Source organism: Pediculus humanus, genomic scaffold (genome assembly GCF_000006295.1).
Source record: "Pediculus humanus corporis 1103172108206 genomic scaffold, whole genome shotgun sequence".
NCBI lineage: Eukaryota > Metazoa > Arthropoda > Insecta > Psocodea > Pediculidae > Pediculus > Pediculus humanus.
The window spans coordinates 124640-140832 of NW_002987776.1; the positions used below are offsets into that span (position 1 = coordinate 124640).

General features: G+C 28.4%; 3 protein-coding genes across 3 annotated transcripts; 1 reads left to right on the forward strand and 2 right to left on the reverse strand.

Annotated features, from left to right (window-relative positions):
* Positions 1-2359: 2359 nt before the first annotated feature.
* Positions 2360-4331, reverse strand: Phum_PHUM436820 (Prolactin regulatory element-binding protein, putative; the record flags this gene model as incomplete). Its single annotated transcript, XM_002429466.1, has 5 exons — positions 2360-2445; positions 2547-2706; positions 2786-3148; positions 3712-3870; positions 4191-4331. 5 exons carry the CDS (start codon positions 4329-4331, stop codon positions 2360-2362), a joined length of 909 nt encoding a protein of 302 aa, XP_002429511.1.
* Positions 4332-5041: 710 nt separating this feature from the next.
* Phum_PHUM436830 (protein NUF1, putative) lies at positions 5042-10740 on the forward strand (the record flags this gene model as incomplete). Its single annotated transcript, XM_002429467.1, has 14 exons — positions 5042-5318; positions 5607-5895; positions 5987-6607; positions 6734-6920; positions 7017-7196; positions 7296-7445; positions 7813-8133; positions 8255-8506; positions 8587-8946; positions 9041-9372; positions 9467-9643; positions 9937-10015; positions 10099-10335; positions 10429-10740. The coding sequence occupies 14 exons, from the start codon at positions 5042-5044 to the stop codon at positions 10738-10740; spliced, it is 3774 nt and encodes a 1257-aa protein (XP_002429512.1).
* Positions 10741-12841: 2101 nt separating this feature from the next.
* Positions 12842-14884, reverse strand: Phum_PHUM436840 (transcription factor glial cells missing, putative; the record flags this gene model as incomplete). The annotated part of the gene is made up of 3 exons (XM_002429468.1): positions 12842-14113; positions 14203-14453; positions 14542-14884. The coding sequence occupies 3 exons, from the start codon at positions 14882-14884 to the stop codon at positions 12842-12844; spliced, it is 1866 nt and encodes a 621-aa protein (XP_002429513.1).
* Positions 14885-16193: the final 1309 nt, after the last annotated feature.

Sequence of the window (16193 nt, forward strand, 5' to 3'; positions counted from 1 at the left end):
GAGGGGAGTTAAAGCCGTCATTTATTAAAAAAAATATTCGAGACATATAAATGTGAAAATAAATTAAATTAATTTTCGTTTTTTTTTTTTTTAAATTAAAGTAAAATTTAATGAAATGATCGATCGATTGATTGATTGGTTTTTATAGAATATTATTTCAAATTCGATAAATGATAATAGTGATAATAATAATAATAATACTAGAAATAAAATAAAACGGAAATTATATGTAAATATTTATTTGCACATTAATTTTCTTTATTATTATTATTATTTTTTTTTTTATTAATGATAATTATACATAAATTATTATTATTATGGTCACTCTTAAACGCGACAGGATTTTTATTTGCCGTCGGGATTTTTAAGCATTTATTCCAGGTTTCTTTCTACCCGATAGGATTCCTTAGGGATGAAATGTTAGAATTTCGTTGGTGCTCTTTATAGAGTATTTTCCGAAGGCTGTGGGACGTCCCACATAGTGCGATTTCCTGGATAGTTTGTTCTTTTTATTATTATTATTATTATTATTATTATCATTATTATTCTCATTCTCGTATCGAGGGGCACGTATTGAAAACAACGACAGCAAAAAATTTTTCTCAAATTTTTTAAACGACACGATAATTAAATGATAATTTAAAATTTTTCAATTGATTTCTATGATTTTTTTTTTAACGTGAAAGTTTTTCTTTTTCTTTTCTTTTCGTATCGAATTATTTCTTTATTATTATCATTATCATTACATTTTTCCGTTTGTTTTAAAGTTTTTTTAAAAAAATTTATTCATAACTTATAATTAAGGAAAATTTAAATTTTTATTTATTTATTTATTTTTTTTTGGCGTTTAAAATCGCGTGAAATATTTTTTAAGTTATATTTATTATAATTATAATTATAATTATTATTATTATTATTATTATTATTATTATTATTATTATTATTATTATTATTATTATTATTATTATTATTATTATTATTATTATTATTATTATTATTATTATTATTATTATTATTATTATTATTATTATTTATTATTTATTATTGCAAAACATTTACCAGCAACGCATTCAATAAGACCTAATAATAATAATAAATTTATTACTAAAAACAAACAAACAAACAAACAAACAAACAAAAAGAAACAAGAGGAAAATAATTAAATTTTAATTAGACCAGAATTATTTTATCATCATTATTATCATTTATTTATTTATTTTTTCAATTCGGCAAGTTAAAATCATTCTAATACCTAAATAAAACATCAATTATTATTATCATTAATAATTTTATTAAATCAAATAATAAAATTATATAAAAAAAAAAACAAAAAATTTTGTTCCTTATTGATAAAATCAATAATCAATAATCAATTAAAAAAAAAAATAATAATAATAATAATAAAAAAGAAAAAACGTTTCAGAATCGAATCATTGGTTTTGTTATCTCAATTTTTATTTTTTTTTTTTAACTAGCGAAAAATAAATTTCGAAAAAAAAAAATAATAATAATAATAACAATATAAATAAATAAATAAACAAAACAAACAACAACAACAACCAAAAAAAATTTCGTTTTATACACAAAATTTTTAAATAATAATTTTTATTTCGCCGATCAATAATAAAATAACGATCGATCGATAAACTCTTGAGAGAATTATTAAAATAATTAAATTGAAAATAATAATAATAATAAAATTTAATACACAATAATAATAATAATAATTACAAATTTTTTTAATTAAATCGATGAATAGAAATTTTTTTCTTTTTTTTTAAACTTTCACACCAAATACAAAACGTGATTATGTAATTAGAGAATTTTTGGTAAAAAAAAAAAAATAAATAAATAAAAATAAGAAAACAATAATTTATATGCATTACACTCTCATTATTTACAATAAAAAAAAAAAAATACAAATAAATTTTAAGCAACAAAACAAAAAAAAAAAAAAAAAACAAAGAAAAAACACACAAAATTATAATTTTTTTTTTTATTAATGGCGGCTTATTACTCGAATTATGAACAAAAAAACAAAAAAAAAAAAAAATTTCTCCTGTGCGTGCTTTTGATGTTAAGCAAAAGAAATTTAAAAAATGATAATAATAATAATAATAATAATAATAATAAAATTTACACATTTACAGGTTTTGCGAAGGGGGGAGGGAGGGGGGAGGGGGAAAGAAAAAGTTAAAAAAAAAAAAAATTCCAAATTCAAATCGGTGATCGCTGTTGGAATTTTCATTTTTCTTTTCTTTTCTTTTCTTTTTTCTCTCTCTCTCTTTCTCTCTTTATGTTTTATTTCCTTTATTAAATTGCGATAAAATTTTTTTTGTAAAAATTGCATTTTTACCAATCATAGCCCGATAATGCTGCATATGACAAACGTAAAAAATAATGTTATGACGATTAATGTTATGGCAAGCCAAGAAGGTATGAAACCTGAAAGAAAAAAAAAAAAAAGGGAAAATTGTATGAATGAATGAATGAATTTTTTTTTTTTGGTATTTCGTGCGTAAGAAATTGTGCGTGCGCGTACTTACGTCTGTGATAAAGAGTGTGTATGCACACGCGATTGTCAACCGAAACGCTTATCACGGCTGCTTCAGCATTTGACGTGACTGATATAAGGTCACTTGTTACGGGTAAAAATTCTAAACCGGTAATGAACATGTTGTGAGCACCGTTGACGCGCAAAACTCTCTGCGAATTGAAAAAAAAAGAAAGGGGATTTAGTTCGTGACACGTGACGTAGGTTAAAAAAAAAGGTCTTTAAATGTACCTGTAAACTGAACGAAATAAATATTTCAACGCTTCCGCTAAACATTGTACCGACGGCAACGAATCGACCGTCATCCCTGACGGCCAACGATGAAACGTTTTCCGTGAATGACGTTAATTTCACTAAATTCCCACTCTCAGCATCCCACAATTGTAAATAAGCTTTTAATTTTCCCAGGTGGCCAACAGGATTTGTCAATATAAATAATCTACTTTTATCTTTGTCTTCTTCCACTACTCCGAATCGACAACGTTTATACATGTATTTACAACCCTGAGGTGGTTCCCAGGTTAATTCGTGGATTTTTTTCCCACTCGATATATCCCACATTATGGCTTTTCCATCTTTGGACAAGCTAATCAACTGCGAGTAAACAACAATACAATATTCGATATTTATGTCATGTTTTTTATCATTATTATTATTATTATTATTCGACTTGATAGCGATTTACTACCTGTGTTTCTTTCCTGTTTATATCTAAATCATCTACTTCTTTTGTATGAGCTTTTATATCTGTGACTTTTTTAAGCTGTGGAAATTTCCAAACCCTAACATGTCCATCTGTACCTGCTGTCGCTATGTATTGGCCTTTACTCGATATCCTAACTACTTTTTGTAATGGTTCATTTTTACTACAAAACATAACATTTAAAAAATTTTGCATTTATTAATGTACTCGATTGTAATAAATTTTCTGTCATCATGCGTCGTTTCTACCAAGGTTAAATTAATGTTTACCTGAAATCAGTTTGTATGCTATCCAATGATTTTAATTTAAATGTTAAAACTTTAGATATTGAATTAATATCATTTGATGACTCATTCGATGTTTTACCATCATCATTTTTTTTCCTATTTTTCACACTCGAATTTTCTTTATTTTCTTTTTTATTTTTTTTCGATTCTGAAATTGACATATCTACTGAATATAATTGACAATGGCTTTCTTGTCCGGAAGCTAAATAAGTACGATTTTCCGTGCTGTGCACAGTGCAATTCATAACTACATTCGGACCTGTTTCATGTCTTAAAACTTCTTCTGCTATAAAACAATAGCCATCATGATAAATTTCAAAAACTTCCTAAAAAATAAAAAAAAAGTAATGATTATTTCGACTGTGATTAATTTTGAAGAAGCATTGCTAATAAAACAATGTTCAATTGGGTTTTTTATAAATTTATTGCAACATAACATATGATAATATGGTTATTTTTTTTTTAAAAAAATAATGATAGTGATAATGCAAATGATAATTTAATATTTGCATACAATAAGGTCAATAATATAAATTTAAAATTAAAATTTTATTTTATAAAAAAAAAAAAAAAAAATAATAATTGTTGAATGTGATATTTCGAACATAATATTATTGTTATTAAAAATCATAACTTCAGTACTTACGAATCCATTTGCTACGCCAGTTTTAGATGAACCTCCACCACCAGCTACTAAAACGTGCCTGCTTGTCAGCATTTGAACGGAATATAAGGGAAAATTAACCCTCGCCAACAACCCATTTTTGCTACCTAAGGCCGACGGCATAGTTTATTGAAAAAAATGTTTTTTGCATTAATTCAACACAAACAAATATCGGACTTTGAATTCAAATGTAACGAATAAAGTTCAACTTATTTGTTTACATCCACGTCAGTGTTGCAGAAGACTCATGCCTATTCTAAGCGCAGAGATTTTTTATTAACGTCATTAAATGTCAAATGACGTCACTTTAAAACTTGCCTTTCAGGTGCTCGCTGAGTGAATTCTATGAAAACAGCTGTAGTCCGCCATTATTGTTAGGAAGTGAAAATGAGTTTTTTATTTAAAAACTGTTTTTATGTAGACGTAAGAAACCTGGGTAATTATAAATAATTATTTTCAATAGAATCAAATTGTTTTTTTTTGGTAATGACATAGAATAGTTATAAACAATTACAAAACTGACTGACATTCAAAAAATTTTTGAATCAATTCCATCCTTTGTTCTCTCATACTTTGTTTTGGCCTTTGAAAAACTTTGTTTTTCTTAAAATTTTTTTTTTTTTCGTGTCAGTTTGACGTGAAATATTATGAAATATTAATTTTTGTTTAAATTAAAAAAATAAATTTAAAAAAAAAAAAAAAAAAAAAAAAAGTAATCATGCAGAGTCTTTTTAATAATTGATAAGAAAATAATTTTTTCGTTTTACAGAGAACAGTATTTTGGGTAGATAGGGACCTATGCAGTGGTGGCTCCCAAAAGGGAGAACGGCATCATGCTGTACATATTTCAAGTGGACACAGGTACCATGATGACCTTTGAAATGAACCTGGCATTGGAAAGTGTTGAGCAGTTAAAGGATGTTATTGAAAAATCATGCAAGATACCAGTGGATAAACAAGTGCTATTAGTCAGTGGCGGAGAGTGTCTTGATCCTAGCGTTAAGGTTTGCAGTTATTCAGCAGGAACTGACACCAATCCTATTTTTTTATTTAGTAAATGTACATTAGAAAATGCCAAACCACCTTCTCCAAGTATTGATTATGGATCAGGTAAGAATATTACATCTGATAATAATAATAATAATAATGATAATCCCATAAAAATGTAGATTTTAGATTTAGATGACGAATAAAATTAAAAGTATTAATTTTTAAATAAAATTGATTTCTGCTTAGAATTGATTACATATATGTTGCTTTTACCATTCATTCAAGTTTATTTTTATACTTTAACAATAAGAAAATTTTCTTTAAACAAAACTATTCATTGAATAAATTTTATGTTATGGAAAAGGAACAAAATAAAATTTTTTTTTTTTTTTTTTTCACTTTTTCCAGATTCAGATATGAAAGAAATGGTTGAAAATTCATTGGCCATGCCGGCTGCTTATGATACGGTTGGCAAAAGAACACAAATTGCTCAACAGTTTTGCGAATTAGCTAGAGAACATACTCAAATATGTGAAAGCTTGGTTCATGATCAACATTTGCAGCAGCAGGGATGGGCAGCTGCAGTTGCCAATTTAGAAGATTTAACTACAGCTTTTAAAATGAAAAGTGAAATGTTTGAACAAAATTATAGACAATACCTTGAAAGTAGAGATGAAAATTTGGAAATGTTACAAAAGTAAATATTTACACCGATTTATTTTTATTAAATTTTTTATTAATTATTTGAAATTTAATAATTTTTTTTTTTTTATTATTATTATTATAAGTTTTAGCAGTGATTTACAAGTTTTAGCCAAAATTCCCATTCTTGATCCCCTCATTGGTAATGCCTTAAGTTTTTATTCACCTGAAGAAAAGAAAAAATTTGAAGAATCCGATGAAAAAATTAAAATGAAAGGGACTGAAGATTTCTTAAGCGAGGATGAATCTAAAAAAGTTGGTGCTATGACTCTTCTCATGTGGATTGCAACGGCTGATAATCAAAGTAGTTTAGAACAAGTTGCAGAACAAGCACAAAAGGGCTTGGAACAATTTGACTTAAAAGTTTTAGAAGCTTTAATTAAAGAAGTTGAAACGACTCTGATAACGGCGGATAAGAGCGAAATGAAAGAAATCAAAGGATTGGAGGAGAGATTGTTCGGACTCGAGCAGCTCATGATAGAAACGAAAAAAATCGTTCAAGAACAAACTGATCTCGCGGCAGCATTTCAACAAAATCAAACTCGAGCTAATTCACTTAAAGATCCCTCCATCTTGCCTGATTTATGTGATTCTCATCGCAAACAATTGCTTGTCATGTTATATAATCAGCATAAACTGCGAGATATTAGGAGGCGATGTACAAAGGCAAAAGAAGAACTTAGTATTAATTTATATCACAGACTTGGGTAAATATTTGTTTTACCAAAAAAAAAATAAATAAATAAATAAATAAATATTTATATTTTTGAAAAAGAATTTTTAAATTAAGTTACCCAAATTAATTACTTATTATTATTATTATTATTATTTAGATGGGTTATGTATGCTGAAAATTTAATATCTGATGTTAGTAATAAATTAATGATATATAATGGTAATTTAAAACGATTAAGAAGATATTTGGAAATTACTCGTCAAGTTCAAAGGACTCCTCAAGTTTATGTGTCTGCAGTGAGTGAGGTTGTCAGACGAAGAACTTTCTCTCAAGCTTTTTTATCGGTGCGTAAGTAATATAATTTATAATATTCATTATTTTTTTTTAAAAATGGATGATAACTTTTTCAATTTTTTTTTTTTTTTTTTTTTTATATACAGTGGGCGAGCGATATGAGCTGTAGATTATTGGCTGTGTACAATGAAGAATATGAAAAACGTAAAGATTTTCAATCTCAGTTCGAAGGTCACTTTCTTCAATCTCTTTTCCCCGGTTTCGAAGATAACCCTCCTCCTTTTGCCACTCAAGCTCCCGCACCTTTCGATGTTTCATTGCCGCAAGTAAATGATCGATTAAATTCTTTTATAAAAATGAAATTTTTTTCGTACTGAAAAAAAAAAAAAAAAAAAAAAAAAATTTGTTTGTTGACTTTTTTTCAGTTGACTACAAAAGACATGGAAGATTTACGATTGTACCTGCCTGAATTATCAATGAGTCTCTCTGTAACAAAATTATCAAGCATCGCTCAAATGTTTCTCACCAAATCAATGTCAGATGAAAAACCTTTGAATATTAAAGAAAACGATCCGGTCGAAAAACAATTGGTTGTTGCCGTGACCGAAGTTGGACTCGGATCGAAATTAGACAAAACTCTACTGCAACCCTCTGAATCCGAAAGTGAGAAAATTTCAAATAGTAAAAATGAAAGGTGAGGAAAATAATGACTAAAGAAATTTTATATATTTTTTCCCATTCAATATTCATCTAAGAATAATTTTTTTTTTCCGTTTAAAGGGATTTAGAATCGGAAACGGATACGGAAGAATTCGAAAAAGTATGTCACAGTCCGATAAAAGTAAAAACTTCAATCGATGAACAAACATTAGAGGTTAGTTTCGCATTAAAAACTAACGTAGTAATTAATAAATTTGTTTATCTTTTTAACAAAAAAAAAAGGTTTTATTTAACATAAAAATTATTTATTTATTTTTAAAGGAAAATGTGATGGATAAGAAGGAAGAAGTGGAAACGTTAAAACTTCATCTTAGCGAGGCTGGAAAATTGGCTAACGAAACGGCAATTTATTTAAAAACGGAACTCGTTGAAATGAAATCGCAATCACTGACTGATAGGGAAATAATATTAAGTTTAGTTAAAGATATACAAATTCGCGTTTCCCAGTTGACTCAAAGGTATTCCGAAGAAGTCGAAATAATTAATAAAAACCTGGAAGAAGTCGTAGGTTCGAGGAATTCCGAAATCGAATCGTTGAAAAAGGTTTTTTTAAGAATTTTTTTTTTTTCCTTTTGCTTTCTTCTTCTTATTTTTTTTTTTTTTTTTTTTTTTTTTTTACGTGTTAGTAAACGTGTGCATTTTCTTTTATTGTTATTATTATTAGGTTTTAGAAGAAAAAGGAAGTCTTTTAGAGGCGAGCGAAAAAAATTTAAATAGGTTAAAGGATATTTTAGAAGATGCGGAAAATGATAAAAGGGATTTGAGTAATAATTTAAACATCAAACGAATATTATGTGAAGAATTGAAAGCGAAACTCGATGAAGCCGTCAAAGAAAAGGCGGAAGCCATTGAGTCGATAACGGAGAAATTAAATAGTAAAATAACCGAATACGAAGATTTAATAAATCACGTGAAGGTAATTATTGGGTTTGATTTGTACCGGAAAAAAAAAATTTTTTATTATTTTTTTGTACGATGATGGCATTTGTCGAACAGGAGGAAAGCTCGAGGTTGATTAAAGAAGAAAGAGAAAATCTCATTAATAATCATAATAAAAAAATCGAAGAATTGGAAGCTTCGTTCGCGGAGAAAAAAGAAACAAGCAAACAAGGGATCGATGGTGATGAATTGCGTGAAAAATACGTTTCGGATTTAAATATTAAAATAAGCGAATTGAGGGCGGAAATGGCCGAGGAAGCGGAAGAAAAGGAAAAAAAAGCCGTGAAAGAAGCGACGGAAAAATTAACTGCAGAGTACAAAGCGGAAATAGAAAGTCTTAGAAGTAGATTTAAACTCATGTCGGCGGCACACGCGGAAAAAAATTTAACAAGCGATTCTAGTTTAGAAAAAGTAGAAGTAATTTTTAAATTGACGTTTAATCATTTAATTAGAAAATAATAATAATAATAATAATAATAATAATTACAAATCCATCATTTTTTCCTTTTAGAAAATAGACGTCGTAGGTATAACGAGCACGGATTCCGTTTCGGAAAATCCGAAGGTTGGGATCGATTTGGAAAATGAAAAAGCCATACAGGAAGCGATCGAAACGGAAAAGGAAAATATTAAATTACGTTTGATGGAAGAATTCAATTCGGAGAAGACGAAATTCGAAGAGGAAAAACAAATATGGCTGGAAGAAGCCGTTAATAAAGCTCTGTCGGAAAAAAATAATCAAATAGACATGTTGTTAACTCGTCAAGATGCTTTGATGACGGAGTGTCAGAGACATCGAAACACGATAAAACTATTAACGGATGGAGAACACATAAGAACTGCGTAAGTTTTTTCCCCCCCTCCCCCCACTTTTTTCTCTTGAATTTTAAAAAAAAAAAATATTAATTTTTAAATGTGTGTGTGTGTGTGTAAACAGGAGTTGTCCAGGAGCTGGAACGGTGGATCCACTTCTTGCTAAAATCGATGTTTTGGAAAAGGAAAACATGTTTTTGGCGAGTCAATTGGATAAGCGGAAATTGAAAGGAGCGGGAGGGGCGGAAGGAATAAGGCATGTTCACGATATGTCTGAATCAATTGCTGTTTTGCCTGTTACGTGAGTTAGAGATGTTGAGCTTTTTTTTTTAACTTTTTTTTTTTTTTTTTTGCACTTTCATCAGCCATTTTATTTTTAAAACATTAAAAAATTATTAATTAATAATATATATTTATTAAATTGCTTTTTAATAGTAGAATGTTTTTGTAATTAGACGTGATTGTAATTTTTTTTTTTTTAAATTTTGGCGCCAAATTGTAAAATGCACACAACGAATGCTAATGATAATAATGTTTGTTTGTTTTGATTGGAAATAACAGGAATTGGAAAATAATTTTTATTTTTTTTTTCAGGGACGTAACCAGTAAAGACATTGGCACGAGTCCTGACTCCAGCGTTTATAGCGAATCGACAAGTTTAAGGGAGAAAAAAGTGAGATTAATTATTATTAAAGATTTGTTATGATTTTGTTTAAAGAAAGAAGAAAAACAATTCGAACTTTATTTTTTTTTCAGTCTAAAGTTCACCAAGGTAAAATAAGCGTAACGTCGTGCAGCGTCGGAGATGCCGTTTTAGTCATTTGGAACGTGGAATATTCTAATTACACGATACTCCAAGAATCGTCCACTTTGTATTTTTTACACTCGGATTGCTTGGATAGTTTGGGACTTCGACCGAGTTCCGACGGGTCTCCGAGACGGATTTATTGCTTTGCCGAAGTTTTCGACAAGGAATACTGTCACGCCAAAAAAGTAATGATTTACATAGACAACCATCGATGCTTATGAAACTAATAATAAGTTACATTCATCAATTTGTTTTTTTTTTTTTTTTTTTTTTTCCAGTCTGAAAATCGTTACAAAGTACCGAAGGGAACGAAATTTTACAGGGTCAAAGTGAGGCCGGTCGTTTTAGTGAAGGATACAACGTCTAAAAACAGTCATCAATCGTCGTCCGGAAGTTATTACTTACCCCGTTCGATGGAAATGTCAACGTGTCAAAAACCCGTTGACATGAGCAAAAGTTGCGTTGTTACTACGAGTCAATTCAGTAATTATTTAATAAATAATCCGACAAAGGTCAAAACGGAATTCCTGGAAGGAGAAGAAGATGAAGAAGAAGAAGAAAAGGAAAAAGAAAAAGAAGAAACGGAATGATAGGGGGGGGGGGAAAGAAAACACAAGAAAAACACAACAAAAAACAAGAAAAAGACAGATTAATAATAATAATAATAATAATAATAATAATAATAATAATAAAGCCACGAAAATATTTTTTATTAGGTAATAATTAACAAATAATAAACGTACATACATACATACATAAATATATATATATATATATATACATAAAAATTATTAAATGCCTTATATGGAAAGAATGAATCAAAAAAAAAAAAACTTTGAGTTTTTCTTTTTCTTTTCAACTTTCAATTTCTTTCTATTTCTTTCTCTTTATTTTTTTTATTACATTTAAAACACACGTGTAAGCGTTTGCACGTGCGTGTGCGTGAGTGTGTGTGTTTGTGCGCGCCAAAGTACTGCTACGTGTGTATATATATATATATATATATAAATTAATAAATAAGCACAATTACGAGTGATTTTTATTTTTTTTTTGTTGTTTTTTTTAGGGTCAGTATTTAAAAACAATAATAATTATCATTATGATTATTACGAAAATTCGAATTGAAAAAGGATAGAAAGAAAAAGAAAAAGAAAGAAAGAAACCCTTTTATTATTACGGTAATAAAATACTTATTATTATTATTATTAATAATATAAATTTAATACGACGAGAGTTTTTTTCTTAGGAATTTTCGCGGCGTTTCCGCCATTTTTTTTTTTTTAATTTTATATTTACGCGAGTTTAATGATTTAAATTAAATTTGTCCGTTTCGTTAAAAATTTTCACGTTGACTCCGTGTTTTGGAAAAGTGTGCATTTATAATCGGAGAGAAAGAGAGAGACAAAGACAGAGAGAGAGAGAGAGAGAGAGAGAGAGAAAAGCGCGTTTGTGAGTTTTTTTATAGGATAAAAAAAATTATTCGAAATTATTTTTTTATATACAAAATCTAGTCTAAATATGTGTTGCGAAAATGTTTTGTTTTTATCAATGCTTTGTTTGGTTAAAAAAAAAAAAAAGTGAGAAAATTTTTGAGGGAGCGTGGAAAGAAAGAAAGAAAATTTTTCGATTTAAAATTTTCATATTCTAAATTATTATTATTATTATTATTATCATTTGAATTTTTTTTACTTGTGGAAAATGATGATGGAAAAAAGAAATCTCATGATGTCGGTTTCGTTCTTCCCATTAATAAAAAAAAAAAAAATGTAAAAATTTTTACGCGACTCTCGTTTTCCGGGGAAAAATAAATTTAAAAAAAATTTTTTTTTTTTTTTTTTTTTTTTTTACCGGAAGTGAATTATTTTCCCTGCGTCATTTCCCTTTTTTTTTTTTTTTTTTTTTTTTTTACTTACTTTTGATAAATTTAAGGTCCCAAAAAACATTAAAAAAAAAAAAAAACGTTAATCGAACAAACGTAACGAATTTTATTAATTTACGTTATAATAATAATAATAATAATAATAGTAATGATAATGATAATAATGATAATAATAAAGTTTGAAATAAATTCTTTACTTTTATAAAATTTTTTGCGTAGGATTGCGTAAATGCGTTCATTACGAACGAATCAGACGTTCAGATTATTAATATTATTATCATCATCGTTATTATTATTATTATTATTATTATTATCATCATTATTTTTGCTTTTTAAAAAAAAAATAAAATACGTGGGAAAAATTTATAATAAAAAAAAAATTGAAAAAAATGTATTTTTGCACAAATAAAATTTATAAAATTTATTTAAAAAAAAAAAGAAAAAAAAATTTATAAATAATAATAATAATAATAATAATATAATAATAATAATAATAATAATAAATTGCGTTTATTGTATATCTTTCGTAAATATAAATTTAAAAAAAAAAAAAAGTGAAAGATTTTTTTAATTAATTTGTTTTTTTTTATTTTATCACACATAGGAGAGAATAAATGAAAAAAGAAAATAAAGAGGAAAAAAGAAAGTTAAGAGAAAGTGTGGAAGAAAAGGAGAGAAAGGAGAAAAGGGAAAACAAACAAAATAAGGTAAATCGTAAAAAGATTTACAAATTTTTTTGGTTTAAAGCTTTTTTTATTTTTTTTTAATTTTCCGATTTTCAATTTTTTCGATAAAAAAAAAAAAAAAATTATTTAATTCGATCCACCATGTTGAAAATGAGATGATTGATTGTTGTGAAATATTTGGTGTTGGTGGGATTGATAGTAGGATGAATTGTTTGTCGGATTCATTTCCGGTCTCGAATCAATTCCGTAATCGAAAAAATAATAGGATTGCGTCACTGTTTTTTCTTCACCGGAAACAGGTTCGAAATTATCACATATTTTATTATTTACCGTATAAGAATAATAATCGTTGAAATTATCCTGGATCGGCATAACGTCTTGGAAAATCCCATAATCGTTTGAATAATTTTTAACGTCTAATTTACAATCGTTTTCCGACGTAACCGGAAACTCTTCTTGTCTCATTTCTTCCGTCGTAGATAAATACCTATAATCCCCTCGACAATCTGAATTTGTTAGATTTGTATCCGCGGGTGAGGTAAAACACAAATTACGACCATCGATTTCCGAATTTATAAAATTTGGTACAACGTTTTTATATTTTTCACAAGGAACATTATTATTATTATTATTATTATTACTGTAGAAAAATTGTAAATTTTCTCGTCCGTCGTAATTTTCCACAGATTTAAAGCTTTCGTTATGATTGTGGTTGTTGTTGTTATTATAATACTCTTGGTAATCTTGAAATTTATTAAAATCCGTTGAAAATTGTTGAAAAACGTTTGAATTGGGTGATAGATTAGAATAACGCGTGCAATCGTTACTACTTCCGTCGTCTGCTATTCCTAATTGATTTTGATTCGTCCAAATTCCTTCCTGTTCGAATTTGACGGAATTTTTTTCATTCGTTCCGTTTCCGAGATCTAATATGATTGTCGGTGACCTTTCGCAATTTGTTTGTTCTTGATCCGAAGGCCTCAACGGTTGATCCAATTGAAATATTTCTTCGGGTTGAAATAAATCACCGTGAAAAGATGGAAAATCTTGGCAGGATTGAACAAGCATATCGTTATTTTGACTAGCGTTGTAGTAACCGTTTGAACTTTGTTCTCCTCCCCCTCCCCCTCCTCCTCCTAGCGTGTGAGAATAATGGGAAGTATCGTAGCCGTTTAATGACGATGAATGATTCGTAAATTGTTGGTAGGACTGTACTTGATTGATAAAATCACTGCATATGCAATCGAAGGGTGAACACGAACAAGAGTCTTTGTTATTATTATCCGATATCAAAGGCGGTGGAGGAGGTTGATGACTCGAACATAGCATGGGTTTCATGGATGAATTTTGCAATCTGTGACCGGATTCCGAAACTTTTCCCTCCCTTAAAGACATTATCTGAAAAACAATATGAAATTTACTCGCATCTTTTTTTTTTTTTGCGGAAAATTTATTTTAAAAAAAAGGAAATTTTTTTAGTTGCTTACTTTGCTACCCATAGCGGTTTCTCGTGCGAGTATCACTGCCAAACCTCGCACCCTCCTTCCGGCACCCAAACTTCTTCTAGCTTCGGAAGTTGATTTGGCTTCCGGTCGGGGATGATCGTGAGTACCTTTCGCTTGGAAAAAAATTGCGTGTTCCGTATGCCTCCAAAAATGCGTGACCGGATATCCGCAATGTCCTCTACAAGCTAATACTTCGAGCCTTCCTAAACATTGTCGATTCGGACAAGGTTTTCCTATAAAAAAGTAATAATTTTTCTCGTGAAATCAAAAAAAAACCATTTTCCTTTTTTTTTTTCTTTTTTATTAGTACCGATTCGATACCTTGTTGTTTTTTCCTTGCTTTATCACAAATAGCAGGCCTCAAATGTACTTCGTCTCCGTTGGGTAAAACGCATCTCTGTGAGCAAACCAATACTCCGAGACATGATTTTTTTAATATGTGAACGTTGTGATTATTCGTGTTTCTCATTGCCCAACCGGAAGTGTGACGTTTTGCTTCTTCGCAACTCGAAGGGTAAACCATCCTGCAGTGACCGTTTGCCCATTCTTCCCACGTGTCGAATTCCGTTACTTGGGGTATGCTCGTGTCGTTTATGTCCCATTCTTGCAACCTGGATCGGGATTGCAATCTTGACGACGACGATGATGAAAAGCCTTGGTTCATTACAAAGTAGACTTTTTCTTGTCTGTTAAAGAAAACATTTTTTATAATTTAAAACATGACTGACGGAAAACTTGAAATTCATTTTTTTTTTTTTGAAAAAAATTACAAAGGAATAATAATAATAATAGTAATCATATAAAATTTTCTAACGCGTCGCAAAAAAAAAAATTCCGGAAAGAAATTTTCAGAAAAAAAAAAAAATTAATTTTCTTTAGTTAGTTGTAAAAAACGACAGCAAATTTTTTTTCTTTCTTATCGAATCGTGTCTGTACCTGATAACAATCCTGAACAATTTTGACGTTTACGTACGAACTGGAGAACCCAAACAAAAAAATAAAAAAAAATTTTCCGAAACGCGAAAAAAACGAAACAATAAAATTTTTTTTCGTTTTTTTTTTTTTTTTTTAAATTTAACAACCGAAAAAAAAAAAAAAATTAAAATAATTTTTCTTTGTGCGAAAAGCAAATGTTAAATTTGAATTTTAAAAAGACTAGGATAAATCATAAAAAATATTATGTGAAAAAATTCATTTTTCAATTTGTTTAATTTTCCAAGCGCAAACGCGAGTAAAAAAGCCAATAAAATTTCTTTGGGGGACGTACGTGGAAATCGGGTTTTCTTTTTTTTTCGTATAAATTTTCCGCCTTTTATTCAATCATTCATTCACTCATTCATTCATTCATTCATTCATTCATTAATCAATTTTTTTTTCCGGTTCTTTTCGCTGGAAAAAAGGAAAAAAAAGGAAAAAAATGTCGATACTTACAAAACTACCATGTCTTAGCGTGGCTTCGACGCCTAGTTAATCCGATACATAGATAGAGATAGATATAATACACTCGCGCACACTCTTAATTAACTTTTTTTTTCAATAATAATAATAATAATAATGAAATTAAAGAGAGAGAAAGAGAGAATGAGTGTGAGAGAAGAGAGATAAAGAGAAACAAAACTTCCCAGCTGGAAATAAATTTAAACGTAACGACTGGAGAAAAAAAAAATTTTTTTTTTTTATATACGTGTTACCTTCGTCGAAGATAAAATTCAACTGATTCCTTTTGATTTTTAACACCCCCCTAAAAAAAAAAAAAAAGAATTCGTTTTCACGTTTCCCCCTCTTTTAAAATATATTCCACGATTATTAACCAATCAAATCATTTTACGGATTTTTTAACTCCGCCCACTTTTTCTTTTATATTTTTTTTCCAGTCGCCTTCTCGAAGCTTTTTTTAATTTTTTTTTTTTAATATTAAAATTCTACGTATCAGGAAATAGAAAGGAAAGAACCTGATTTTTTCTTTTTTTGAG